Source organism: Camarhynchus parvulus, chromosome 5 (assembly GCF_901933205.1).
Source record: "Camarhynchus parvulus chromosome 5, STF_HiC, whole genome shotgun sequence".
Lineage (NCBI taxonomy): Eukaryota > Metazoa > Chordata > Aves > Passeriformes > Thraupidae > Camarhynchus > Camarhynchus parvulus.
In genome coordinates this window covers 6,525,484-6,553,037 of record NC_044575.1, presented here as the reverse complement: position 1 = coordinate 6,553,037, position 27,554 = coordinate 6,525,484, and the positions used below count along the sequence as shown (strand labels likewise).

The following is a 27,554-nucleotide window of genomic DNA, read 5'->3' as shown; positions in this document are numbered from 1 at the left end:
ATCACACACATAGTCAGCCAATGTGCCTTCCAAATTATTCAATTGAAGTTTGGACTCTGTTTTCTAAGAATAGGAAAGTAAGGCAGATTAGGAAAGTGATACCTGCCAGAAATTTAAAGCTATCTTTGATATAGGTTTGGTGGTTTTGTGGTATTTTTTCCCCTCCTGCAATGCGTACCCAGGTAAAAAGTGTTCAATAGCAAAGCATGTGAGGAACACTAAAAGTCAAGGTAATTCACTTCTCTAGTGTGATGATCTTTCTTCATCTCTTAATAAAAGAAGCTGTCTCTGAATGGCTGCCAGATCTGATGGTCAGCAAAAATGCCTAAAGCACAAGACCTGTTTTGGAAAGTGCTGTCCATACACAACTTTTAATTCTTGTCTTTGCACTGCTTGTGTTGTACTTTTTCTATTGTTTAGAAAGGTCTCAGCATCCAATATTGGTGGCAAGATCCTTTTTGTGCAACAGGATGCTTTTTGTCATTGTCAGTGCCTATTCAAGGTGATCTATCCACAAGTTTGGGACATATTTTTAGAATCTCCTCTTTAATTGTGAGCATTTCCAGAGCATTTAACTCAAGTGATACTTCTTGTTATAACAGCTGAACAATGTCTAGGAGAATATAGAAAACTATAAAATAATGGTAAATCTCAAAAATATGATGCACAGAAAAACCCTTATAAACAGATGCTGAAAATAAGAATGTAACCTTTGGTGGTTTGTTTCGAATTTGAATGAGTGCTCTTGTCATCTGCAGTAAAGTATTCATAACTGGTATGAGAATAACTGGCACTTATGGGCACTTAAATATTGCTATTTCCTATCTGTGTTTGCAGAAAATGGGCAGATCTTCCTGAGGTTAGCTGTTGGTATGCCACTTCTAGAGCAGATGGGGAAATAAAACACTGAAGTCGAGTGATTTTAGCAACGAGAGAAGGTGAGGGAGTATCAGTCCAAATGACAAGCTGAGGCTCACAACATTCTTTGTGTGCCTTGACGGGCTGACAGGAGCCTTGGTTCTCTAGGAGTAAGAAAGAATCTTTATTTTAAATTTTTTGCCTGCTATTGTTTATTTTTAAAAAGCCCAAAACTACCACCCACCCAGACTTCTGATCAAGAATGTCAGCGGAGTTTAAAGGCTGAACTGAACTCTTAATACCTTTAGGTCTGAGCAGTCACCACCTTCTAAACTGTGGTCTAGTTTATTTAGAATACTCCGTTTCTTTCCTTTGAGAATTTGAATGAAAATTTCATGCACCTTTGGCCTTTTGAATTAATATATATTTGTTGTTTTCATATCCTAAGATGATATTCTTTAATTGAAAACCTGTCCTATCATATATGCACCTCAAATGACACTACTTCACTGGAAACAATATATTATCATGAAAGTTGTGTTTTTATAGTGCTAAAAAGTTTTCAGATGGTTTAGGATAAAAATCCCCTCAGACTATTCAGAACAAGACTGAATTCAGGTAAATTGTAACTTTCATCTGACAATGCAAAGCTAATGTTAGTCAGTAAACAACAATACATTGCTTTGCTGTTTAAGAATATAGCCATGAATGACAGACCTGAGACTCAACTTCTGCACTTTTAAGTATTTTTAAAGCAAGGTGTGCAGCAGGGGGAAAATTTAGAAAATCAGTAGAAAATGCACTGTTAGATAAAAGCCTTGCCAATTGTCTCCAGAGCCTCTGTGTTAACACAGCTATTTTGTATTCTGGTTGGAGAAGTTATTGTGGAAAACATTGAAAAAGGATCGTGTGTTCTGCTTTTTTTGTCAGCATTAAAAATAGCTGCAGTGCTGAAGGTGTTCTGTGTAGCAGTGATGTAATTGTGAACCAAACCTGACATTTTGGTGCCTTATCTGCGTGTCTTAAAAGACTGTAGTTGGACAAAGTGCACTTTAATGTAATTTTTCTTCTGTTGTGGTTAGCCAGTAAGCTGTGTACATGCATGCTTGTGTTTTAGATATAAATTTACATGTATTTGATGATGTAGAGATGCACACACACAAATACACATAATTTAGGTCTGCAAGCAAAATTGTGCTTACAGACACATTTTTACATTGAGTATAAAATGTAAGCATGACCTTCTAAAATCTGTTTCCCTTTTTATCTCCAGCTAAGTAAGTATTCAGTGCTACCCAGTATGAAATGACATATGACAGCTACTTGCTTAATTATAATTTTTGCAACTACCTCTTGATTACCATACACAAAAAGGCTCAGTGATTAGTTTTGACTGATTAACTTCTGTTTATAAAAGACACAGAAAAAGACACATGATGTTGGAGGATGAAATTTTGGTCCTTCAGAAAGATGAAACTAAAAAACTTGCCTCTTCCACAGCAAAAGAGGACAATCCTAAACCATGCTCTGCACAGCCACTCCCAGCAGATGTTGGCCAGCCTGGAAAGATCAGGCAGGCAAGGATAATCAGGCATTCTCCTGTCAGAGTTTCAGCTGGGAATGAATGGGTATGGTGTCAGTAATCTGTGCCCCTGAATACCTGCAGCTTTGTAAAAATAAGTATATAAACATATAAATGAATAAATCCCTGGAACCTGGATCTCTTCTGAAGACTGTACAGCCCATCTCCAAAAGTATTGCCCAGGGATCTCTGATAGAAGCCAAACCCTAACACCTTCTCCCTAAGGATGTGGAAATGCTCTGCAGGCTGTCCTCACATCACCAGCACAGCTTTTTCCTCCTTGGTGCAGGTAGCTTGCCCCAAGTGCTCATGTGGTGAGAGAGCACACAGTGGGAGACCTTGGGAAGCCACTGTAGGTGATATCCTGGTACAAGGGATGATACCTGAGAAGATATTTGCTGTCCATAAATACTTAAGCAAGTACTGCAGGAAGAAGGCTTAGGGTTTCTTGCAATGTTATATTTCCTTTAATTGTCAGTATATCCTTATCAGCTGGTAGATGTCGTAGGTGTACTGCTATTTGTCAAGAAAAACTGATCAAAATATGTGGGAATAGTTGTCAAGCAGTAGGAGGAAGAGGGAGCCGAGTGGATCTTTCTGGTCATCTTCATCTCTGACTAGACTCAGTCGAGGAGTTTTATGACTTCTGGAATGGTATTCTTTGCTAGCTGTTCCTCTTTAAAACAAACAAAACTCCCCAGACAAAACCAGCTATTGTTAAGGAATAGATTTTACCTTTTGAGGCAAATGATGGTTGAATAAGCTTCTATAGTTTTCCTGAAAGAGAATTTTATTTTCCACTCGGTACTTTTGATTATTTTTTTTCTTTGACAGTGTGAGGCAGTGCTCCTCTCTCTGTGTAATTTTTGTGCAGGTGAAAAAGTGGTGATGAGGCAGCTCATTGCTAAGAGTGTCCAGTGAAATGTGGCCACATCCTTCAGTTCTGCTTGTGCTGTTGTGTTTTTCTGAGAAGCTTGTCAGAGAAAGTCTGTTCAGAGGCCTGAGGTCTCAGAGCACAATAATGGTAATGCTTATATACACTCATAATTTTTACTGTACCTTTTTTGTAGGCTTACCCACAGATTTAAACCCCTTTCCCTTTTATTATGTTATCACATAAAAATGTTTGCTCCATTACAAAAACAAAGGGAAAAGAATATTCTAAATCATGCATTTTACCTATAGCCAAATTGCTGCAGTATAAAGTGATCTTTCAAGTCCAGATTTATAGAGTTTCCCACCAAGAATTTTTATTCTGGTAATTCTGCTGTAGTTACCAGAATTGCAGTGTGCTCAAATTTAAATCCACAGTCACCAGTGAGGGATTCCCTGTAAGGCCGTTGAAGAAAAGTGTTCCTGAGTGGAGACCCCATGGGAATCAAGGGAACAGCAGCCTTGGAGCTGGGGTGCAGCAGGGAAGCTCAGCTGTACAGAACATGGGTGCTAGGATGGCACTGTCATATTTTCTGAAAAATCTCTTTGCCAGGATTTCTTCTCCTGGGAAGATGAGAAGCCTCAGAGAAAAAACAATATTGTTTGCTTCTCCCTGTTTTGCTGCTTTGGAATGTGGCTGGAGATTGTTTATCCCCAGGTGCATGTTTGATTGGTTTCATGTGAATTGTTTTTACTCAATGACCAATCACCATCAGCTGTGTCAGACTCTGAGGAGTCAGTCACCAGCTTTCACTATCATTCTTGTTAAGCCTTTTGTCTGTATCCTTTCTCTTTCTTTAGTATAGTTTTAGTATAGCATTCTCTTAATATAATGTAAGTACATAAAATAATAAATCAGCCTTCTGAGAACATGGGGTCAGATTCACTCATCTCTCACCTTGTCCTGGGGACCCTCACAAACTCAACACTAGGGCAAGGAGCAATGGGGTCAGAGTGAAAGAGGGGAAATTTAGGTTGTATATGTGGAGGAATTTTCTTACTGTGTGGGTGGTGGGGCACAGGCTGTGCAGAGATGTGGATGCCCCATCCCTGGTGGGGATCAAGGCCAGGTTGGATGGGGCTTGAGCGACCTGGTTGAGTGGAAGGTGTCCCTGCCCATGGCAGGGGGGTGGTTCTAGAGATCTTTAAGGCCTCTTCCAACCCACACCATTCTATGACTGTGGTTTGGTACCATGGTGTGGTTCACTTAAGCAGGGTGTTGTCACCGTGTTCTAAGTTCTTCTAAGCCTTCTGATGTTTACATTCTTGTAAACTTTCTCGCGCACTTTTCTGTAAATAATTATTGTTTTCCATTCTTTTATGGAAGAAGAGAAATTTGATGGACTGTTGGTTGTCCAGTGTCATTAGAGAGGTGGCACTGTCATCCTCCAACCCACTGTCACTTTTGAAAATCTATAGATGTTGGAGTCAGAAAATAAACTCCCCTTCTCTTTACCTTGGAGATTCCAGTGTGCATGTAGTTTTATTTTGTGTTCTATAGCAACAGGGTGTGTGGTTTTTTTTGTTGTTGTTGTTGTTGTTTTCACTTGGCAATGGGCATCAGCACACTGTTGCTATGTGATCAGGAGTAACTCCAATCTTCTCTGGGCAGATTCTAGACACAGGATACTCATTATGGTATGAAATATAGCAATTCAGAGCTCAGCACCTTTCTTTCAAGTCTTTGCTAGGTATCTCCTTCTAGTGTTCATAAAAAAAAACATTCATAAAAAAAAAGGTCCACATCAGCAAGCCTGGAGCAATCAAGAGGAGACTGATTTGATCCACAGCATTTGTGTTTTCCTTATCATCTCCATGCACCAAAGCCTCAGTATCTTTGCTGGAAGGAAGCTCAGTTTGTCTCCTGCTACTCTGCATGTGTTCCATGCTTTTTGTGTCTGAACATGCAGTTTCTTCCCCACTCATCTGGAATGGCTGAATTAGGGAGTGCTCAAAATGACTCTGCATTCTAATTCTAATTTTAATGTGTTTTTTTTACTCAAAAAGTCTGAGGAGCCTTTAGTCAAATTTAGTCAAAGGTCAGGTGTTCAGCCCATCTCCACCTCTATGACTTTTCTCCTGTTTCTGGGCTCAGGGTTTTCCTCCTTGAGAAGCAGATTTATGGTAACTGCAAATCTATCTAGATGATAAATACATATAGCAGAAGTTAGAATAACTTAAATTGATGTGCCCCAAGGCACACAGCCCCAAGAAACAATGCTGTGAGCTGATCCTCAATGTGAAGCCAGTCTGTAAAAGACAGTCTGGCACTTAACCAGCTCCAAAAAAGGTTAGGACTGTTGCTTAAGGTAGCAAACAGAACAGAAAGAACAAATAGAGAAGAGAAAGGAGATAAAAGAGAAGGAATTTACATACAAATAAAAGCCGCTGGAAATAGACTCTAGTAATCCCAGTGCTCTGGTTTACCTCATCAAATTTTCTCTCCTCACCAGTCTGAGCAGAGAAGAAGTGATATGGAATTGTATTCACACCTCCTTCAAGGCAGGGAGAAAAGCAGAGTGAATTCATACCTTTTTCTCTTGGATAGAGCCATTTTTACCCAAGTCTGCAGTACCCAGGGAACAACTGCATTTAAAAAAGGGACTTGTAAGAACAATGAAGAATTGGAAGGAAAGTTCAGCCACTGAAATGGAGGCCAGCCCACTGTGAAATGTCAGGGTTTATATTTTAGTTTTCTTCCAGTAGCTGCTGCTTTTCTCTTGGATATTTTTTCCCTTCTTTTTTATAAATTCTCTTTCTTGCCTCACTTGAGCCCTGGGGTTCTCTCCGGGGTTTTATTAAGTGGTACTGGAGAGGAAAAATACTTGGGGACATAACACCTCCACTCTAGACCTTTCCCCTGCATTTGCACACCAGTAGCTACAGTGGCCTAGACAGATCTCTGGAGGGAGAATGGAGAAAATCCTCCCTTGCTGCAGCTACTGGTGGGCAGGTAGAACTTTTTATCAAAAGTCTGCAGAATTCTGATGCTCCACAGCAACATGCTGAGATCGGGGTTGGGTTAATGGAAGCAATGAAACCAGCACTTAACTTCCAAATTGATTTCCATGGAGACACCTACACAGTAATAGTGTTTGGACTTTTTTATTCAATAAAAGTTTGAGATATAAATATTCTCCATTTGCTTAATATTTACAGTTGTAAAATATTTTAGGATAGCCTACCCGTCACCCGTCAATCAGCATCTCTATAAATGTCGTGAAAACATCATTGTGAAATAAAAACTCCTTATTTCCAGCCCACAAACCCTATTTCCACACACTCACAAAATCAAATCAGAGACAAAAAAGGGGAGAGAAGGAACTGGGGGAATGGGGAGCGGGAGGAGTACAGTACAGCAGGCGACAATGCAGTACTTGCTACACAGTAGCAAAAGAAATGGGTACCAAATTTAGTCTGCTATAATGACAAGCTTCTCAGGACATTTGTTATGGACCAGCGTTGTCCAGTGCACTTCTGAAGGACCACTTGAAATCCAAATTCGTTTTCATTGTTTTCCTGCAATTCCAGGCAGCGCTTGGATTTCCGGTTCTGGATAGGACCTCCCTGTAAAGATTGGGGCAAAAAGAAAAGGAAGGGTTTGTGTTAAACACTGACCTTGTTGCATTGCTACTGTGGGGTAATATGAGTTATAGAACACTCCAGTGTCCGTCTATACTGTGAAAAACTTTCCAGTTACAGACAAGGTAAATGCTGGATTTGGAATGAAGGTTCCTTTGTCACAGGCTGGTTTAATCTCTGATGCAGTTTGCAATAGTCTCAATTGCCTGGTTTTCATTTCAGCAAATGGGATTTCTGGAACTGAGTTGCGTTTCTACCTACGCATTTTAACCATAAAAAAGCCAAAAGCTTTCCTGTTTGCTCGAGTTTACTGATTTTGTGGTTCAGCTGCACTTCTGAACACCAAAATAAGTCAAAAGACAGCCATGGTATGCTGCATAAATGATAAAATGCAAAAACTGTTTTTCCTTGAATACTGAAATGTCTCTTATAATCTTTTCTTGCTAATTCTCAGTATTGATTCTGTTAAATTCCCAGCTTAATGCTGCCTTATTAAAGCCCTGCCTTCATTTTTGAGTTGCATCAAGCTTTAAATCACTGCTATCACACAAATAATACAGACCTCAATTACAATTAAATTGTCGGTTAGGTGACATAAATTACATTTTCCCCTCTTTAAATCTGTTTTCAGTTGGTTCTTTCCTCCTCTCTCATGTCTAAGGAAGGCAACAGATAACATGTACACATCAGTGTCTGGGAGGTTTCTTCCAAGATTCATGGAGATACACAGAGTAGAGTAATTGCACACAAGTCTGAAAGTGGCTTTCTCTAAAGGACCTTGGACTTGTGGAGAGAATTACTGGCTTAATCTGTAAATAAAAGGGAGTTAGTGCAGATTAGTACACCTGAAGTATGGAAAGAGCAGAAGCATTGAAATTGCTTATATGTACAATGGGAAAAAATAGTTGCTGTAAAAAAACCCAAACCAAATCCCCAACTCCATATGAAAACCCACCACCTCACAGCTTTGTTCAAGTCTGTGTTATAGCTTGCATTGTAAAGTCATTATAAACTGGGAAGGACATTGGCATAAACTGGGAGGGATATTGGCATAAACCCCACAGAAAGGCTGTGTGCTGTTCCCCAGCCAAGGGCAGCTCGTGCCACTCAGTGCAGGCTCTGCTTCATGCACACAGGTGCCTGAGGGTCCTCCCCTCCTATCCCACCAGCAGTGCTTAGCAAGAGCTTTCTCTAAGATGGGGCTTCTAAAATAGCATTTTGGGCCTGGTTAATGAAATGCAGAATTAGGTTTGAAAGTTTCACATTTTAAATATAGCTTTGGATAAGAGGGACCATTTCTAGAATAATCCACAAAAATTCAAAATGTGTGGGTCCCATAAATCCTCCTGTTAGCTCTATGTGCAGCCTTGATAAAATTCCCACTGATTACTTTACTAGACAGACAGGCTTGCAGAGGCATTTTAATACACCTCCATAATGAAATGCTGAGTGAACTGTATTTTCCCACTGCTATATAACTGTTATTGACATTTGTATTAATAACAGTAGTTAAATTTGGCTGTCTGGTGGGAAAATAAACTCCAAACTATCCAAAAGCAATAACACTGCATGACATAAAAGAAATTTAAAGAAACTAGGATGAAAATTTTGTCAATCTTTTATTATATGCCATTTCTTGTCTTATCCTACATACTCACACTATATCCCCCCCCTCCACTAATCTCATTCCCCCATTCCCTTGGTTACTTTGGCCTTCTAGAGATCACTGTAGTGATGTTGATTTTCTTTTTTCTCCAAGTTAATTTAATGAGCTCTGAACTAGGATATTCACATGTAAAACTCTGATGGATATTTTGGGTATTTTCTCATTGTGAAAGGAACAGTTAATATTGTTTTCTTCTAGAATAACATTTCTATCCTTGATGAAAGCTGTAGAGTGTGGTTTTCCACTGGGTAGACTCAGTGTTGCATGGCACCCAGGGTCAGCTCTCTTGGCTTAAACTGGGAATTGGGAATTACACCTTACAAGTGTTTCTGCCTAAAGCCAAAATTAAGATGAACTTCCCTGTGTTTTCAACTGATGCTGGAGGTGCCTGTGTTGCTGTTAGTTATGTAAAGTAGTTTTGCATCTTTCATTTATTGGTTGTCTCTCATCTGACTTTTGGTGCTTGAGACATTCTCAACTCAGAACCTGCACTGGAAGCTGAGGAAAGTTGTCTTTGTCTTGTTAGAAAACTAACTTAGTTGGGGTGCATTATTTGCCTGATTTCTGGATGCGGGATATGACTCTGTGCATGGCACTCTTAGGCTTCTCCTGTCATTTCTAATTTACTGGCATAAGAAGAGGAACTGAATTCCCTCTATCTATTATTTCTGAAGTACAGCACTTGGAGCTCTGTTAGGTAGAGGAAGGCACAGTGTTAAAACTTAAAGACTGCCATGAGGAGTTGGAATTTTTCTGCTTAATTCCCATTTGTGTCAGTGGTTAAGGGTTTCTTTCACTTGAATGGGCTGAAATGCCATGTGGATTTGGGGGTAGAGGAAGGAGGATGTTCACTGTGGAGACAACGTTTTTTCCTTTTTTCTAAATTTTGTAGAGCAGACCTAGGTGTTTAGTAAATGTGTTCATGAGAAACACTAATACAGGCAGCTACACAAACAAAGCATAAACCATTCCTAAGGAAAAACAAAACAAGCAAGCAACCAAAAAAACATATAAAAAGCTCCCTCACACTCCTTCACTCTTTCTGAAGTGCCCTCATGTGAAATCTGGCTTTTATTTAAGAGAAACAAGCGAGTTGGGAGATAAAAAGCCAAGGAAGCTCTTTTTGATGTGGGGAAAGTGCTCTGCATTGGCTACTGAAAACCAGCCTGCTGAGTACATTGGAGCTGCTGTATGGAATATAAAGAGACACCAAAATTAAGCAGTGGCTAATGTGTGTGAATTGAGTATTGCAGAGAGCACAGATGCTTCTAGGAAGACGTGCTTTTTTTAACCACAAAAGGGAAATGTGAAAGCTCAAGCCCTGTGAGGAGCTAAGCCATTCTGTTTCTAAGAGATGAGAGGCTTGTGCAGAGCCACTGCTTCAGAGTGGGTGCAGTGTACACAGCATTAGATGCTTTCAGCAGGCATAGAAATGAAAGAACTACTCTAAAGTACAGGGAGGAAGGTTTCTATGGTACTTACTTAAAATTTCCTGTTGTTTTTCTACTTAACTGTGTTTGTTTTCACCCCTTCATATGCCCAATCCAAGCCTGGGACAGTGGTATTGTCCTGTCAGCTCTGGGTTGCTGATAGTGCACCTAATACAGGTTGCAAAGCCTGAACTAGTGAGCAGTGTAAGGATTAAAGCACACAAACTGAGCAACTCCAGGAAAAAAATGAGCAGGCAGGACTGAGGCATCAAAAGCTAACACTATCTTTTGCTCCTCTAACTGGCTTGGCCTCCAAATTACAGCATTCCTGAATGGTTTCTGCAGTCTGTTGTCATCATTAGCATTTGGAACCCTAAAGCCAAATGCAGGCAAAGGTGCCCTTTAAGTTAATTACTTTTTGCCCTTTTTTAATAGTAAGCAGTTATCCAAACTTGTATAAAACTCTCATAATTGGATTTACTGCATGCTTGGCAAAAGGGTTTATTGTGTTACTACACCTCACACCCAGTGAAAGACAAGTTGCCCATCTGGGTTCCTTTCCCCACTCTAGGCAAGATCTCCACTTTCCAATTTAAAGGCAAAAATTGATAGCCTAGAGTAATGTCTTTAATCATGAAACATTAAACATAATTCTGTAGGCTGAAACGAGTTTCAAGAGGAATTGTGGGCAATTGAACAGAATTAGGATTAAGATTACTGATGATGAGAGACAGCTCAATGGCAGTAGGAGTCTCAAGAGGATAAATAAGCATCCAGGTCAACTCTTCTGTAAAAAATGGACTGAATGTGTCAGCACTAACAGGTTTGACTGAAAACTGCATGGTTTTTGCAAAGCAAATTGAAGCAATTCCTGTGAGAAGCACAAATGTTCTCAGCTCCTGCTGGTACTCAGACACACAGAAAACTGATTGGGTGATTCATAAGTGTACTTTTAATGCTAACACTGTCTCAAGTCAGCATCCTGGTACAGAGTGGAAAGCAATGCTTTTGACTTCCTTTAGAGTTACTGCACTTTCTGCATTTCTACTGGATGTAAGAGGTTTCCTTCCCAGTCTTTCACTAAAGCAGAATTTATCCAATAACATGGCACTTAAGGACACGATTTGACATGCCTGCAAACCCTTACAGTACAAAGTTGTGCAAAGTAATTAGACAGTTTAGACATCCTAGTTTTTGCTGAACTGTTCTATGGGATCTTTTTTGGTTTACTGGGGGTGGTAGATGCACAGTTACCAAACCTGATCACTTTGTAAGACCTTGTAGAGAAGAGGGATGTTAAATGAGCGCTGGAGGTTGTCAGCATTACTGAAAATCAGAGTGATGGCTGTTTTTAAGGAGTTACTCTAAAGTGAACACTTTTTCCTTTCAGAGTTTAAACCTGCTTTTTGCTCATCATATTAAAGCTCGTATTATTCTACCTGAAAGAGAAAAAACATGCTTGCCTAAACATGGATATTTCTGAAAAAGGTCTTAAAAGGTTAATAAGTATATCCAGCCTCCTATCACATACACTGTATAGATCACTGCATTCTTTAGTCTATTAATTTTCTATGTGGACCTCAATCAGTGACCTCAAATATTTACATGTTCACTCTGCCTTTGAGGCAGAAACTCTAATCTTTGCTGTTGCTTTGATACATTTGAATCAAAGAATTATGGTGAGATGTATGAGACAATCTCCACTTCAAACAGAACACTTGATCTCCTCGTGCATTTCCCCAGAATACTGGGGTACATTTTCAGTGACTGTTAGTACACCAAATTTAAACCTAAAGAAAATGACTCAAATTATACAATCTGAGTATTTTTTTCCTCCGTGTGATTCACCTCTGTAGGGATGTGGAAGCAATAAGAAAATGTTCACAGGAAGAAGGGAATCATTTATCCCATCCAGTAATTTATGCATTTTCAGTATTGCCCGTTTCTTAGAAATATTGGATGATTTTATTCAGTTTAAATTTTCTGCTTTTTAGCTGTATAAAGGATATAGATATATATAATATAGAGGAAATTTAGTAACTTCTTCTTGAATCCAAAGAAGTATGACAAATTTTCCAACTCTTTGTCTAACAGGTGTGCTGTAAGTAAAGCAGGCTCTATAATGTATATTTTGCTGTTCAAATCTTTCATCAATTAACTTGAACTATTTTAATTCAAATATTTCTCACTGAAGTATATTGATAGCTGCCCTTACTCAAAGACATGCTTCCTAATATATTTTATATGAGTACTGTGAAAATGAGGTGCATTTAACTGCTTTCATGTATATGAAGTATGATATACAGCAGGTTTATATATTGAAAATATATTGTTATCTGTTCAGCTATTTGGATCTTTATTTAAAGGGTAGCTAAGCGCATGAGAAGTTTTACAAGACTCACTTAAAATGTGAGTTTATTTTTGCAATACTAAACAAAACTAATCACCATGTACAATGTAAACTTAAGCAGTGTTATAGTAGGGATCAGCCAAACCATTTCTTAAGGAAAATGTAAATTTTTTTCCCTCCTCCTGCATTCAAGTTCTGTTGTCAGGTAGCCACCCAAGCACTTACATCCACTTGCTGGTACTCAGTGTGTAAGTACTGTGAAACATCCTCTGACAGTAGCATTAGACACACCATTCAACAGTTACACAACTTCAATGTCTACATCACAATTTTGTCTCATTCCTTTCCCAAGACATCTGAGTGTTCAGGTTTTACATGATCATAAATGCTAAATTTTCATAATGCTGTGCTAAATTTTTAATACTGCAGCTGTGACAAACCAAATGAAGCAGCCTCATCTGTATGGCCAGAGCAGGATTTAGTAACTTCATGTCTGTGCAATCATTTTCTGTTTTGTTTACTCTAGATTGGATGGTCTGATTTGCTCACTCTTCCAGGATGTAGAAATATACTATACTGTTAATTAAGGTATTAAAATAAAAGCAATTAAACCTGGTACAAGGAAATGCAGCTTCATTCAGAGAATGTAATTGGAATAGAAAAGAAATTACAGAGATGCAGCATAAAAATCAGAAATGGAACACATGGATCTATACCACCATCTATACCTATCACTAACATTTCTTCACATATATAAAAAAAATTATCACAGATTTATAACAGGTTGCAGTCCTGATAATAGCAAGATTAGGAAAATAATAACTTGAAAATAATTAAATTCAAGCCTTTACTGAAATACCAAGAAGCTCTTCAGGATATGATAGCTGGAAATGTGTTTCACTACAGAAAATTGGGATAAGACTACAAAACCAGAAGTTTTGGAGAAGAATACATTAGCCAGACTAAGATATTTTTCAGAAAGTAAACATGAATTATTATTCTATCAGCAGTGGCCAGAAAATCTTCCTGGCATGCTAGAAAAACATGCAGAGACAACTATTCTAGGTGTATGATGTGATTTTTATAATTTATTTAACACTGTCTCAGGGCTGGGGGTGGCTGTGCTAGAGTGGAAGGCAGATTAAAAAGGGAATCCTTTATCCATACATAGCCCTGCTAATTATGGCTAAATGCAGAATTTACAGCTACATGCATTGTTTGTTTTTTATTTAGTAGCAAATCCAGATGATGCTGTGTTATGTTGATTTTCTGAGAGCCAGGATTACCTAGCAAGTGGTTTGTGGAAAAGGAAGGACTGGCTTGGTGCTCTGCAGTTGAGGATGATGTGCTGGGTTTTTCTGACCACAGCTGTCCTGAGTAACCAGTAACAAGACTCAGAAATAATTGCCTTTTTGGGAACTTAAAGGAGTAAGCTGCAGAGATGCATGTTGATGAGGGATGATTCACAGATTGATATTTCTGATGTTATTTTCCTCATCACTAAAGGGGATGATGTTCACACTTGTCTTTTGTGTCTTCCTTTGCCCCAGTCTGCCTGCTTATCCTACTGGGTAGCACTCAGAAAACTCCATATACAGAACCCACCACATTCAGCACTCACCGGCTACTTAGTGCTCCAATTTGATACTCAAATATTAAATTAGAACTTAAGATGTGTTTCTAAACTATGTCAGTTCACAGCAACAACTACAACTGCTACATTTTATGCTCCCTCTAGAACGAGAAGAGTTAGATATAGGCAAATCCTGCATTTTAAACACCTCTGGAGTCATATGGGAGACTTAACCTATGGAAAATATCCAAAGTTAATACTTTGTCCAATGTTTTCTGCAGGGTAATTCTTCTCTAATTAAATCCAGAATTCTTTACTTTCTTTTCATTTATTGTGCCATGCAACAGCTGCTTGTGTAGTGAAACAATACCTTGATACAACCAAGAAAAAACCAGGAGTGCTGGAGACATTTGCTTTATTTATTACTGCATTTTGTGAAAAGCTCAGGAAAGTTACCTTTTTCATTCTGAGACTACATAAATTATTTCTTACAAACAACTCAGGCTTGATTCATCTGCTGTGATCTAGGCTTGCTTCAAGATGTTTAAAGTGTAAGACAGAGGAAGGCAACAAAGATGTTTTGAAGTGTGATGGACTATTCAGATGGTGGGGAATTACAAAATACAGTAACATGAAATAAAACCAGGACTTTGCTTAGAAGGGGAATGAAAATTAGTGGGACCTGCCTTTAGTGTTCAAAAGTATGCATACCTGTGAATAGCAGTGAGGAACTGGTAAACAAAGCTTCTAAGGAAAAAAAGAGTGTTACATTAAAAAGTCAATAAATGAATCCTCCTCTTGGACTTAAAATGAACTACTGGCTCACAACAGAGCTCATTTCTGTGAATCAGCAAGCACTGACCATTGCCTGGGGCAGTCTTCTGGATGAGGTAATTAATCCACTTAATTAATCTTGTGATCTGTGATGCGGGAAATTGTATATTCCTAGGTTTTGCCTTCCTGTTTGGTTTTAATAAAAGTAATATCACTGTGGTACATAGAATTACAGAAGTGTCCTTTTAGATCATTGAGTTCAACCATTAATTCAACACTATCAAATTCATAACCAAACCAAACCACATCCCTAAGTGCCACTTCTAGGTGTCTTTTAAATATCTCCAGGAATGGGGACTGCACCACTTCCCTAGGCAGCCTATTCCCCTGCCTGACAACCCTTCCCTGATATCCAATCTAAATCTCCTCTGGCACAACTTGAGGCCATTTCCTCTCATCCTAGCACTGAGAAAAGAGACCAAAACCCACCTGGCTACAACCTCCCCTCACACAGAGCAATGAGGGCCCCAGAAGCCTCCTTTTCTCCCGACTAAACACCCCCATGTCACCATGATATTTTCTGAAAAATCCTCTTTGCCCAGGATTTTCTCCTGGGAAGCTGAGAAGCCTCAGAGAGAAATGAACACAATAATTATCTGATTGCTGCTCCTGTGTTTGCTGCTTTGGAATGTGGCTTGGGCATTGTTTACCAACAGGTGCACGTTTGATTGGTTCCATGTGAATTGTTTTAATTTAATGACCATTCATGGTCCAGCTGTGTCAAGGCTCTGAGGAGTCACGAGTTTTCATTCTTGTTAAACCTTCTGATGTATCCTTTTTCTTTCTTTAGTATAGTTTTAATCTGGCATAGAATAGAATAGAATAGAATAGAATAGAATAGAATAGAATAGAATAGAATAGAATAGAATAGAATAGAATAGAATAGAATAGAATAGAATAATAAATCAGCCTTCTGAGAACATGGAGTCAGATTCTCATCTCTCACCCCGTCCTGGGGACCCTCACAAACACCACACCCCCATCTCCCTCAGCCTCGTGCTCCAGACCTGTCACCAGCTCTGCTGCCCTTCTCTGGACACATTCTCAATGTCTTGCTGATAGTGAGGGGTCCAAACCTATACACATTCACATCTTGCAGCTGTAGCTTATGCCTAGGAGCACCTCACTGCCTTATTCTTTCTCTTTTTCTCTCCATGGATGGAGATATTGTTCTAATATAGCACAGATGCACAAATGACGTGAAGAACACAACTTCACATTGCTATTTACCAGCCTTAGCATAGGTTATACCTAGTTACTCTTCTTCAGCCAGATAAATGAGAAACTCCTTTCAGCACAACTAGGAAACTCAAGATTTTTACATTTTCCCCAGACATGTTAACAGATTTCCAAAGTTTTATGAAGTTTACATGAGATTATTTGTGAGAAATAACTCCCTTGGAAAACAAAAATACTGAATGACGATTTTATTTCTTTTGTGTGTGTGTTGTATTTAATTAATCTAAGTTTTCTAATCTGAATGCTTCATAAGAAGGAGGCTTAATGCATTTTAACCCAGAAACTGAACTACTTGCATTATCATTATATGCTTATGATTAAACCAGTCTCTAGGGCCTAAGAAATAAATTGAGTGCAAAGTGAAGAAAATTAGGAAATGAATTTGCACCAGTATTTCAATTGATCTGCATATTCTAACATGGAATTTAGGCTGAGCTCCTTGGGACTCTGATCATAGTGTTTAGTTATTGAAAATGGCTTTTCCCCCACTAACCACACAAATCTGATTATAACTGATATTGGGAAAGTAATGTCCTTGCTGCTGCAGCACAAACCTTGCACAGTTTACTCAGACAGTAATGAAAATAATCTATTTTTTTTGGTCTGATATACCGAGTGTCACCACTCTTGGTTTCAGGACACCAGACTTGGTGGCCTGATCATTTCACTGAATAACAAACAGTCTTTCCTTGTCAATTTTTTCGTTGTGATTTATCTGATTTCCAAAGGAACATTTTTCTCATCTCCTTATCTCAGACTGTAGATGATTACTTGGTAGCCAGATCTTGCTTATGTACATCCTGCTTTTGTCTCCATTGGGAGTAAAGATGCAACTGTTTACTGACTTGATAGGGACAGAGTCTTGGGGCTTTAGCTGGTCACAGTGACCCCGAGATGGTTTAGAAAGTGTCTTTTCCCAGCCTGGCACTCGAAGGAGGAGTCAGAGCTCTTCAGTTCTTGGTCTCAAGGTTGTTTATTGTTTCTTATCTAAAAAATCCTTTCTCTGACCTGCCGAGGTCCGTTCAGCAGGACAGACAGCGGCACTCTGGCCACCCTCGGGGCAGTGTTATCTTTTTATACTAAAAACTACGTGTACAATGTTTATAATTACTTTCCAATACCTATCACCTATGTTAGACAGTGAACTTCTACCCTAAACCAATCTAAAAGTGCCAACATCACAGCAGAAGATGGAGGCCAAGAAGGAGAAGGAAAAAGGACAAGGCACGCCCAAATTCCTCCATCTTGGGACCCTGAAACCCCATTCTAAAAATCCCAAAAATCTATTTTTCACCCTGTAATAAATTCACTATCATTCTACTTAAACTTTCTTGACTTGCAATTCTTCATATAAAGGTTGGTAATTGTTTTCCTATGGATCAAGATCAAAGGCACAGGGGTCTTGGGCTCTGTGCCAAGGTCTTTGAGCCCCCTGGGCAGGGGCTCGAGCTTTCCAGGGCAGCCAGAGGAATTTCCTGGGTTCCAACATCAGAGTTTTGTTTTCAGCTGGGAATTTAGAAATAATAACAGCAGAACTCCTTTCATCCCTCCCACATCTGGGGAATGTAGAAGCCGAGCAGAGACTGGTGATGCAAAGGAGGAATCAAAAGCAGAGTTCAGATCTCCTGAAACTCAGGCCCTTCACTTGGTAAGTGCTGGTTATCGCTCAGGTTGCAGGAGACATTCTGGATTTGGCCATGGTTTTGCATGCCTGACATGACAGTGCCATGCAGAGCCTGGCAGCAGCTGTCACCTGCAATTGCTGGATGCAGCCTATCTGGACAGCTGAAATGAGGAAGAAACATGTGCAACTCAAACAAATAATTTCTTTGTAAATAAATGTGGTATTTAAAATTAGATGCTAAAATATGCAAATAGGGTATCTGTTTTGAACGAAAAACACGGGTATGTGCTAACTTTCTTCTAAATTAATTCAGCACAAGTGTCTTTGGAGCTTAAATGTAGTTCTCAGGAGAGTAAATACTGCATAATATGGTATGCTAGAAAAGATTTGAAATGCACCCACTAAAAGCTCGTTTTACTGCTGTATTCCACACCAACTTTCTAGCTGGCAAGTTCTACACCAATTTGCAAGGATTCAAACTTTCTGCTAGAAAATTACTCCAAATAGAAAACTGAACTGATACAATGAAATTTTGGTTACCACTAGCTATGGCAATAATTAACAAGTAAATTTAGCATCAGTTGGCAATAACTGCCAAGCAAATCTAACATCAGTTGTTAAAACACAATATTGTATAGTAATATTTCTATTCCATATTTGTTGCATGTTTTTAGCATATACATTTTCATATTTAAGTTGCAGTCAAGTATTCAAAATGGAGAGAGCCTGTATGCATTTAAATTTTTGTACTTCTCCATTCCATTCTGCATAAATGATACTAAAAATGTTTATAGGCTTTTAGTAAGACATAGTTCATGATGAATAAAAAAGAAATATTTTAATGCACCTCTTTTAAAATTCATATTGTCATATTGAAATATGACAAGAATATTAAGTTATACATTTAGGGACCAATTTATGAGAGAAAAATGCAAATTGAAATATTAACTACAGTTTTCTCATGTCTAAGCAGAACAATGGTTCAGCTTCCTCATCCTCCAGCTATAATACCTTCTGCTGTTATCCAGTTAGTTCAAATATGAAGTACAGGCAAGCTGGGGTAATATTTGAGAAAAAAAATCCGCAAAGAAGACCTAAATATAGAAATGCTGCTGATGCACTGGACCTCTACACCAACACTGAGCCATGGGGTTTGTGGAAGTGCTCTTTTATGTCTGAGGTTCAAAACTCCACACCTGACAACACTGGTTACTTAAAAATCAGATTGCCTCACTAAAATACAGGGCTTAACCTAGTCTATTGGCTCATTTAATGGAATAATTAGGTTCTGTTTTTCTTTATATTTCTCCTGCAGGATCAAAGTCTGTATCTCTTTTAACAGGATCACCATCCCTTTCTGTTCTGAGCTGCCAGGCAAACAGCACTGCCTTATTACACAGCTCTGCAGCAGTACAGCATGGCTTAAACTGCAGAGACATACTGAGAGTATTTGTATCCCTTGTGGTTAGAAATACCACAAAAATCCAAACTCTTGGTAAATCAATGCTGCTGCTTTGCCAGCCTGTGGCTCCCATAATGGAAGAATCTGATGAAATGGGTGGGGGCCACTGCTCCCTTAGACACACAGAGCTCTGCTGAGATGAATCCCTCTTGGATGCTGGTGTCCTTTGCTAATGGATGGGATGCAAACAGGAGTGGACATCAGAATTAGGCTGCTGTATAATGGTGTTGGGCTCTGCTTCTGCATGCTGTGTGCTCAGCAAGGGGGCATCTGAAATTGGTACAGAGATTCTCTGCTTGCTTCCCAGCCCACCAGTTTAATCTTGCTATGCAGCTGCATTCCTGTGCTTCTCTGGGCTCTGGCACTGGTTACCTAGCACTGCACTACCTTTATTTTCATTAGATAAAGGCGGGTAAGAGAAATTTAAAGGCAAAAGCCTTTAGGAGGAACAAGACGTAAATTCAGTCATTTTAAGGTCTATTCTTTCTTTATACAGCTAAACAGATCTCCTTATCTAACACCTATTTAAATAAGATCTAAATCATCATATTTATCTGAAGAATACCTGTAACAACTCCATAATTAGTACGCTTGTCTGTCTTCCCTTTTCCTTCCCAAGCAATTCCTACTATGATATTTAGGAAAAGCATATTGTAACTACAGCTGTCAGCAACAAATTTTATTTACAGTTTCTGGCCATAGCATAAACCACTCCCTCCAAGCATTTATGAATGGGAAGACATCGTGTGGAAACCTTCAGCAGTGACTAGAATCACAATTCTCCACACCATGCACAAGCAATGTGATCAGAAGATATGGGAACAGGAGGGTGCTGAGAGCAGGCCCTGCACATCTCCCTCCCATGAAGGATGTGGTGAGTGCCCATCCCTGGAGATGCAGATTCTTCCTACCTTTCTATGGCAACCACGCTGGAAGCTGAATTACTTAAATTAACGAAGTATGAAACAGCTGTAAATGATTAATCCCAAGTTTTTAGCTCAGCCTGGTGTCCTTTCTTTTGCCTCTTTTTACACAGAGCTCTCCCCTGTTGCGTTTCTCACAACAGCAAAAAGTGAGAGCGTGGCTTGTCTGGTTAGAATGGAATGGTCACCTCCCTGTCCAACTAAACAGAAACAGGATAGCTCAAGATTAAGAGTAATTACAGAAAAACTTCCCCCTTTTGCCTTTGCTATGCCTCTGGAGGAGCCCTAACGAGGTGAGTGAACTTTCCAACTAATCTGCTGCCACCCAGGTGAGGTACATAAGAGACAAATTTCACTTGTAGGGCAGGCAACTGACTCTGCATCAGCAATAAACCTGGGAAATCAGATTGGAGACTGAGAGACTTCTTAAAATCCTGCAAATTTGAGATTTGTCCTCTGAAAAACCTGATTGCAGCACTGAGAATGTACTGCTTCTCCAGAACATCAACAAACCTAATCCTATCAGAGAACTGATATGCTGGCTACAAGCATTTTCTACCAATGGATGTCCTGAGGCCTCACCTGCCCAGGTGCTCTGGTCCTCTTTTCCCACAGCCCCTCCTCTGCCACCGACCAGACCCTGTAGCACCATCACTGCAGCAGCCCCAGCAATTTCACTGAGCACTGGGGACAGTGACACTGTACAATGGGGACAGTGACACTGAGCACAGTGACAGATGCTGCTGAGCTGGTGCTTTGTCCCAGCCCTTGGTTCCATGGGAGCTGCTGCTGCTGCTGCCAGCAGTGCCTGCACCTGCTCCTGGCCAAAACCAGCTCACACCCTGAGGTTTTGCTTTCCTCATGCTTCATGATGCCAAAGCAGCTTCCCTGAGATCATGTTTCAAATCATTTTTTACTAAAATTCTGACCTTTTTCTACCATGTAATTCTTGCCTCTATCTCCTTCTGCCTTGTCTAATTTCCGATCACTTACTGGATTTTTTTTTGCTGGAAGCTCTAACTTGGTTATGATTAAATGAAAAAGTGGTGAGACAGACTGAACTAGGTGAGCTGTCAAACACCTAGAAAACATTCCAGCATAAAAGCATTTCCAAAACAAACATTTCCCTAAGAGAACACTTGACAAACAGCCTGAACAATAAAATTCTTGAACACCACCCAGTTGATGGGACTCTTTTCTGGGCTAATTTACATAACTTGACATAATTACTGTTATAAACACTTGAAGAAGCTTTGCAAGCAAGAATGCCACCAAAGCCTACATTTTATTGGGTCTCATTGCATTTGGCAGCTGTACAAAACTGTGGAGCATGGAAATGTGCTCAGATAGATCCTGATTATACAAACACATACTACAAGCTTTGAATGCTCAATGCAAGTTTCTGTACAGGACAAAGATACCAGAGGTAGTGATTCCCTCCAAGAGCCTGCCCATCAAACCACAGTTTTGTCCACAAAGTAGCAGTGGACATCTGGCTGCCTGACTCCAACTGCCTGCAACTGAAGATAGCCAGGGAATTTAAAATTTTAAAACCAAAGTAAAAGATAAAAAAAAATCAAGTTTGATATATATGCACAAGCATATACATATAGATGTGTATACACATACTTCTGATCTAAAAGATGTGACTTAATAATTAATTAAATAGTTCTTTAATAGATCTACAGAAGCAAGGAGTCCCCTAACTGAGGATAACCCATCTTCTACTTTTGCCATATGGAATTCACTCATCATAACACAGTACAAAGGAGGATGAAAGTGTTACCTGAAGGATATATTTTTTTTTAAAGCTGTACAGTTTTCTATCAACCAGACTGCTGTCCATGTCCCGCCACAGACTATTGTGGGGCCTCTCAGATTATAGTGCTTCCTCATTCAAACTAATTTACCATAAATGTCTGTCAGGAAAAAATACAGATTTTTGTGCTGGTCAGGGAAATCTAGTTCAATTGGTTTATCCTACTTTGGGTGGTCAGTCTGTTTCCTGTTCCCCTTCTCAGACAATTCTCCACTTGCACTGCTGTATTTTTACTTACCTACACCATCAGACATTGCCATGGAATGGCTCAAGAGCCCAGAAAAGTCAAAGCACAGCTGCAGCTAAAGGAAAGTGCTACTAAAAGGCTACAACCAGCATCTACATTTTAATTAATAGTTCACAAATTTCAAGGCAATATAAGCATCAGTATGATACTCACAGTAGACCTGCTCACCGCACATACAGAAAAGAAATACCAGAGCTTTAAAGACGTAATGAAAAGGGTCTTTTTAGAGAGAACTTCCAAGATGGCCACACAAATACATCTTTTCACCAGGCTAAATGGGTGCACTTCAAATGGAGTTCATCAGTTGATCTTGGCAAGCCCTGATTACATTCATTAACTTTCTTCTAACTTACAGAATGTACCCCATTGAGCAATAATGACATTTTAATTGTATTGGCTCTTAGCAAAATCCTTTTTGAACAGAAAACTTTTAATTCTTCCATTTGTCTCTTAATTTATCATGAAGAAACAACTAACTAGCTTTCACTTCTCTCAGGGAGATGTTCCTTTGCAGAAGGAAGAGAGAGGCCTTAGAGTTGAGTTTACCAGTGCTGCACCTTCCTTGAGAGACTGTAGCTGGAATATGGAATTGCAACAATCCTGATACTGCTAAATCCCATTTTAAAAGATTTTAACAGCTAAATTATCAAGGCCTTCTACTACTGCCCCCTGCCCCCAAAGCAAGATCTAACATAATCAGTATTATGAAATAGCAGTAGTATCCTGGAGTAGAAACCATTAATTGTCGCCAAAAGTTTGGAGTATACAGTGCAATCAATGGATAGGTGAACCATGCTAAAATGTTACTGAAATACTCTTCAATTTTAATCATACTTTTTAGAAATGGTATAAAAAAATCTAGTGCAGAGATGGATACAGTGAGGCTCTCCTCATGAAAAGACTGGTGTTAAAATTTGTGAGAAAATATAATTGAAACTTTGCCCTTGAGTGGCCAACTTAGGGATTTAAGATCTGTTGCTTGAGAGTTACCTCCTAAAGACCTAGACAACTTTCAAGTATAAATACAAAATAAGCTAATACTATGCTTTTCTGATTAATGTCCAGATACTTTCTGCACCAAAATTGACACTAACTGTACTACAAATGTCCTAAAGTATATGGATAATGGCTATTAAAGAAATTATTGAGTTGACAGAAAAGATATTTGCAAATCCACATGGATGTTACAGAAAAATTACATGTAGGAAAAAAAAATTTCTTTTAATGGTGAGCCTCAGCCTGTGGGCTGGAGTACCCAACTAGATTTGTTGACTCAAACTGCAGAGGAGCAACTATGATACCACCAAACTCACATTAGCTATGGCATCTGCCCCAGAAGCTACATCATGCATTTTAGAAAATTGTGTCATTTCATTTCACTGATTCACCAGCGTGCCAGCACCTGACATGGCAAAGTTCCACTGTGTTAAATTTACCTTAGGGAAAACTCATCTTTCTTTGAAAAACAGAATTTGACTGTCTTTGGTGTCCAACCACTGGAACCTGTTTTGTCTTCAGGGTAACCTATACCCCTCTGTAGAAACACTGAGATGCCTTGAGTCACCCTGCCATCTCCTCTTAGCTAAACCAGAGATCACTCCCTAAGTGTTATGTGGCAGAGCCTTTTTTCTAGCCCCAGAACTTTTGTAGCTTCTTTACTCTCCCTCATGTTTCTAAATCAGTTATGAATGCAGACACCAGGCCTGGCCTTGGTGTCCTGTCAGCACTCTCATCACTGTGAAAGCACCTCTCAGCATTTCCTTGAGCCTCTTTCTGCATCTCTCACACTCATGTAAAAGCATGAACCTTTTTAAAAAACAAACTGCAGAACTAGCTCATTTATGAGGCTGTTATCACCAATGATCCACTACCACCATTTGTGAGTATCTACTTCTAAAAAAAAAAACAAACCCACAGATTTCTGTTCCTCGTTCCTAAATAGGTCACTTTGCATTTGACTCCACTGAAATAGCCTTTTTTTTCACCCCCCCATAACAGTACTCTGCCTTAGAAACAAATTATTAATGGTGAATTCATAAAATATAGTCCAAGTTTTGTACCCTACTGAGGTAGCTGACATTGGGATCAAAACTAAACTTGCACAGAGGTCCTGGCTGTGTGCAAAGCAAGCGAGGATAAACCTGGTTCTGTTCTGTTAATAAACAGATTACTCACACTTCAACACAGAAACAGAGCTTTAAAACTTTCTGAAATGGCTGCTGGGTAAGAATTACCTGAGTAAATTGCCAGTAAAGCTTCATTCTCTTGGCTTTGGCATAATTGCATTCAATGAGCCTGGGCCTGCTGTTCACATCCACCAGGCATCTGTTGTCATCATCGTCGATCGTGGGGCTCAGAACACCCACGTGGAGCTGCTGACTGCTTGTGTAATAAACATTCTGCAACAGGAAGCACAAACACGATTTGTGGCCTCTACACAGAAGCAGCATTTTCACCCAAAAGCTAATGGCAAAGATAAATATGCTGAATGGCAGTAGGCTGACCCCATAGTGGCTTTTAAATTATCTCCTTTCATGCAGGAAGCAATACAACATTTTAAAAATTGGTCTAAACTAACAATTAATTGCTTAAATATTGGTTAAGTGTTTAAGAGGAAATATGCAAATACAACTGATTATTGTCTCATCATGTGACCTTTTACTTCTGTTTTCTATGGTCATACTGAGGGTCTTCAAAGATGGAAGATAGACACCCTGGGATTGGCTTGAATATGGACATCAGCTCTGATTAGACTGTTTAATCTCAGGATAACACCTCACTGGAGAGGTAAAAAAAGAGAACAGCAGCACAGGAGTTCAGAGCATCTCAGTCTTTTATAGGACAGACAAAAAGATAAATTAAGGTTTTCTGCAAACAAATGATAAAATCCACACTTCAAGCAGCCACTATGTAGGAAAAAAAAAAGTTGTTAGCAACTAGTGACAGATACAGGCATGAGAGAGAACAGAATGGCCACATTTCAAGGCTTTTGTTCTCATTTTACATTTTGTATCTCAATACACACAGATACAAGAGAAAAGGAAAAGGGACAGACACTGGCTGCTCTGTATTTCTAGCAAAGAAGGGCCCTCAAAGGCCTCAGTGATTACACCTAGGACCAAAGACATGAGTTTATTATGTTATACAAATTCTTTCTACTCTATTTGACTACAAAGATATGTGGAAGGTTTCTCTGGAAGAAAGAAAAGAAGGGGAAGGATGGAGGGGATATGTCCTTTTTCAGATTGGCAGGTTACATGTAAGCTGAGGAAGGTAACACAGGACTATGCCAGGACTGCCTGATTGCTAATCACAAATAGAATTAATTTTGCTAAAATCAGACCTTTTTCTTGGAAGGACCATGAGAAAGATGAAATGGAAACATCATGCTGTAGGTGTTAAGTCTGTGATAACTTGGAGGTGGCAGAGTCACAACAGACAAGAGTGGACAGAAGCACCAAATTAATGCCCCTGTCATTTACTGTAGGTATTCTATTTGTCTGTAACAAAAGGGAAACTGGAAATTATGCTGGGTGTATTTGGGAATCTTTTTGGTGCCCAGATTTTCCTGGTATTTGTTCATTGTTGGTGTTGTAAATTGTTTTATGTGTGAGTGTTCTCATTTGTGAAAACTCTGGTAAAATAGGAGAGAAAGCAGAAAAGCAGAACAGGCCAGGCACCATGAAGGATTTTGGAGTGTCATGTAATAAATAAATAAATACATACATACATAAATAAATGGAATGCTGTAAGTAGTCAATGCAGGGATTGAATACAATCACAACAAATGGTGGTGTTTTGGGCAAGGCTGCATCCCCAGTTTACCCTCCTGTAACACTGCCAGGGCAGATGTAACCTGCCAGAGCTGCATTAAAGTTAATTAAGTTACCATTAATGGTTTAGACTAATCCAAGGGTTTGCCCCCTTATTGAAGTTTCATTGTTTTCACCCCACAGAAACAATAACAAGCCTAAGCTGGCTGAAGTGAGGTGAGTGAAAGTTTTAAGAGGTTGAACAGAGAGAAGTTGAACAGTTCAGTCATGCCCTACAGGAGGAGAGCAGGGTAATACAAGGAACTGGCAGAGCACATTTCCAGAATGGATGGTTATCATTGAAGTAAGGATTGAAGTTAACTCTAAGAACTATAACAGGATCACACTGCATCCACAACTCAGGTTATTAACATTCCTGCAAACAAAACTGATGCCTTAGATAAACATTTAGAATGCACTTTCTAGACAGGCCAAGACCAACTATTTTAGACATGTATATGATCTATTTAGACATTTTTTTTGGAGAAACTGAGGTGGTGACCGAGCAAGGCTAAAAGATCGAGATGATCTTACAAGGGGATTGTTAGGACACCCTACAGATGAACTTTTTGTTGCAGTTCGTTTACATCTTACCTGAAATTACTACTACAAAACATAAAGGGAATTTGTCAGTTATTTAAATTTTTAACTAATAGGAAGGGATATTTCATTTCAGCAAGTTGTCACTACAGAAAACATGATACAAGAACGTAAAGGGGGGGTTGCATTTTTTTCTTAATGATACGTATCAGTCACTGGAAGCAGATGAGCAGGCTTGGCTGTAACTCTGAGAAGTGCATTCTATGGCTTAAGGTCTGCACAAAGAAAGCAGTGTGCCTGCACACCCTCGTGGCAGAGCTGTTTTTATCAGCTCACACACCTCAGCCTTTGGCAGCAAAGGCTGCAGGTAACCATTTCACCTCCTAGAGGGACAGAGCAAACCCAGTTCATACGACAGCTCTGCCAGCTTCCTCTGGTGTCAATGCAGCCACGGCTCAGCCCGAGCCTCCGTCTGGGCAGGAGCAGAACCATGGCTCTGCCTGGAGGAACTACTCAAGTCTGCTTGTTGGCAAAACTGTACAGAAGCAGAACAATCAAACACAGATTTAATTAGCAGGTTGCTAATTAGGAGAGCCTGCCTGCTAATATAACTGTGTTTTTCATTGCAGGCCAGTTAGAAAAAGAGGTGAGGTATCCTGAATTCTCACCCAGTGTTGGGAAAGGCACCGTACAGCTTGGTAAGTGGCATAAGCTCAAACAAAAACAGAACATGGTAGGGTGGCAACCTGTCCAGCAAGGCTCTTCCAAGATATTGCTTTGCTTATCCAGTAATGTGGACAATTTTTAACTGTTCTATGTATCATTACAAACATTTTAGTCTCTTAAAAAATAAATCAATTTCTTATTTCACTTCAGAATTTAAAACATTGCACAACCTTGCAGCTTGACTGCTGTGCTTTTCTATTGGAGGAATCAAATCAAAACCACACAACCTCTAAAAATTCAATTTGAGCAACATTAGCCAATAGGAAGGTACTGGTTTGTGTTCTACCTGGCCAGAAAACCTTTCTTGAAACCTATCAACAGCCTCTGGTTCCTCTCCCCCACCCTGAGACTTGA

General features: G+C 39.4%; 1 protein-coding gene across 4 annotated transcripts in view; it reads right to left on the bottom strand.

Moving 5' to 3' along the window:
- Positions 1–6,462: 6,462 nt before the first annotated feature.
- GALNT18 (polypeptide N-acetylgalactosaminyltransferase 18) overlaps positions 6,463–27,554 on the bottom strand; it is a 233,656-nt gene continuing 212,564 nt past the window's right edge. For 3 of the 4 annotated variants that reach the window (XM_030948748.1, XM_030948746.1, XM_030948747.1), the window contains 2 exons: positions 24,357–24,521; positions 6,463–6,940 (listed from right to left, as the gene is read on the bottom strand). In XM_030948748.1, the coding sequence (XP_030804608.1) occupies positions 6,794–6,940; positions 24,357–24,521 (312 nt within the window). In that variant the 3' untranslated portion in view covers positions 6,463–6,793. The remainder of the gene's footprint in view (positions 6,941–24,356; positions 24,522–27,554) is intronic. The other variant, XM_030948749.1, reaches the window with a different exon arrangement.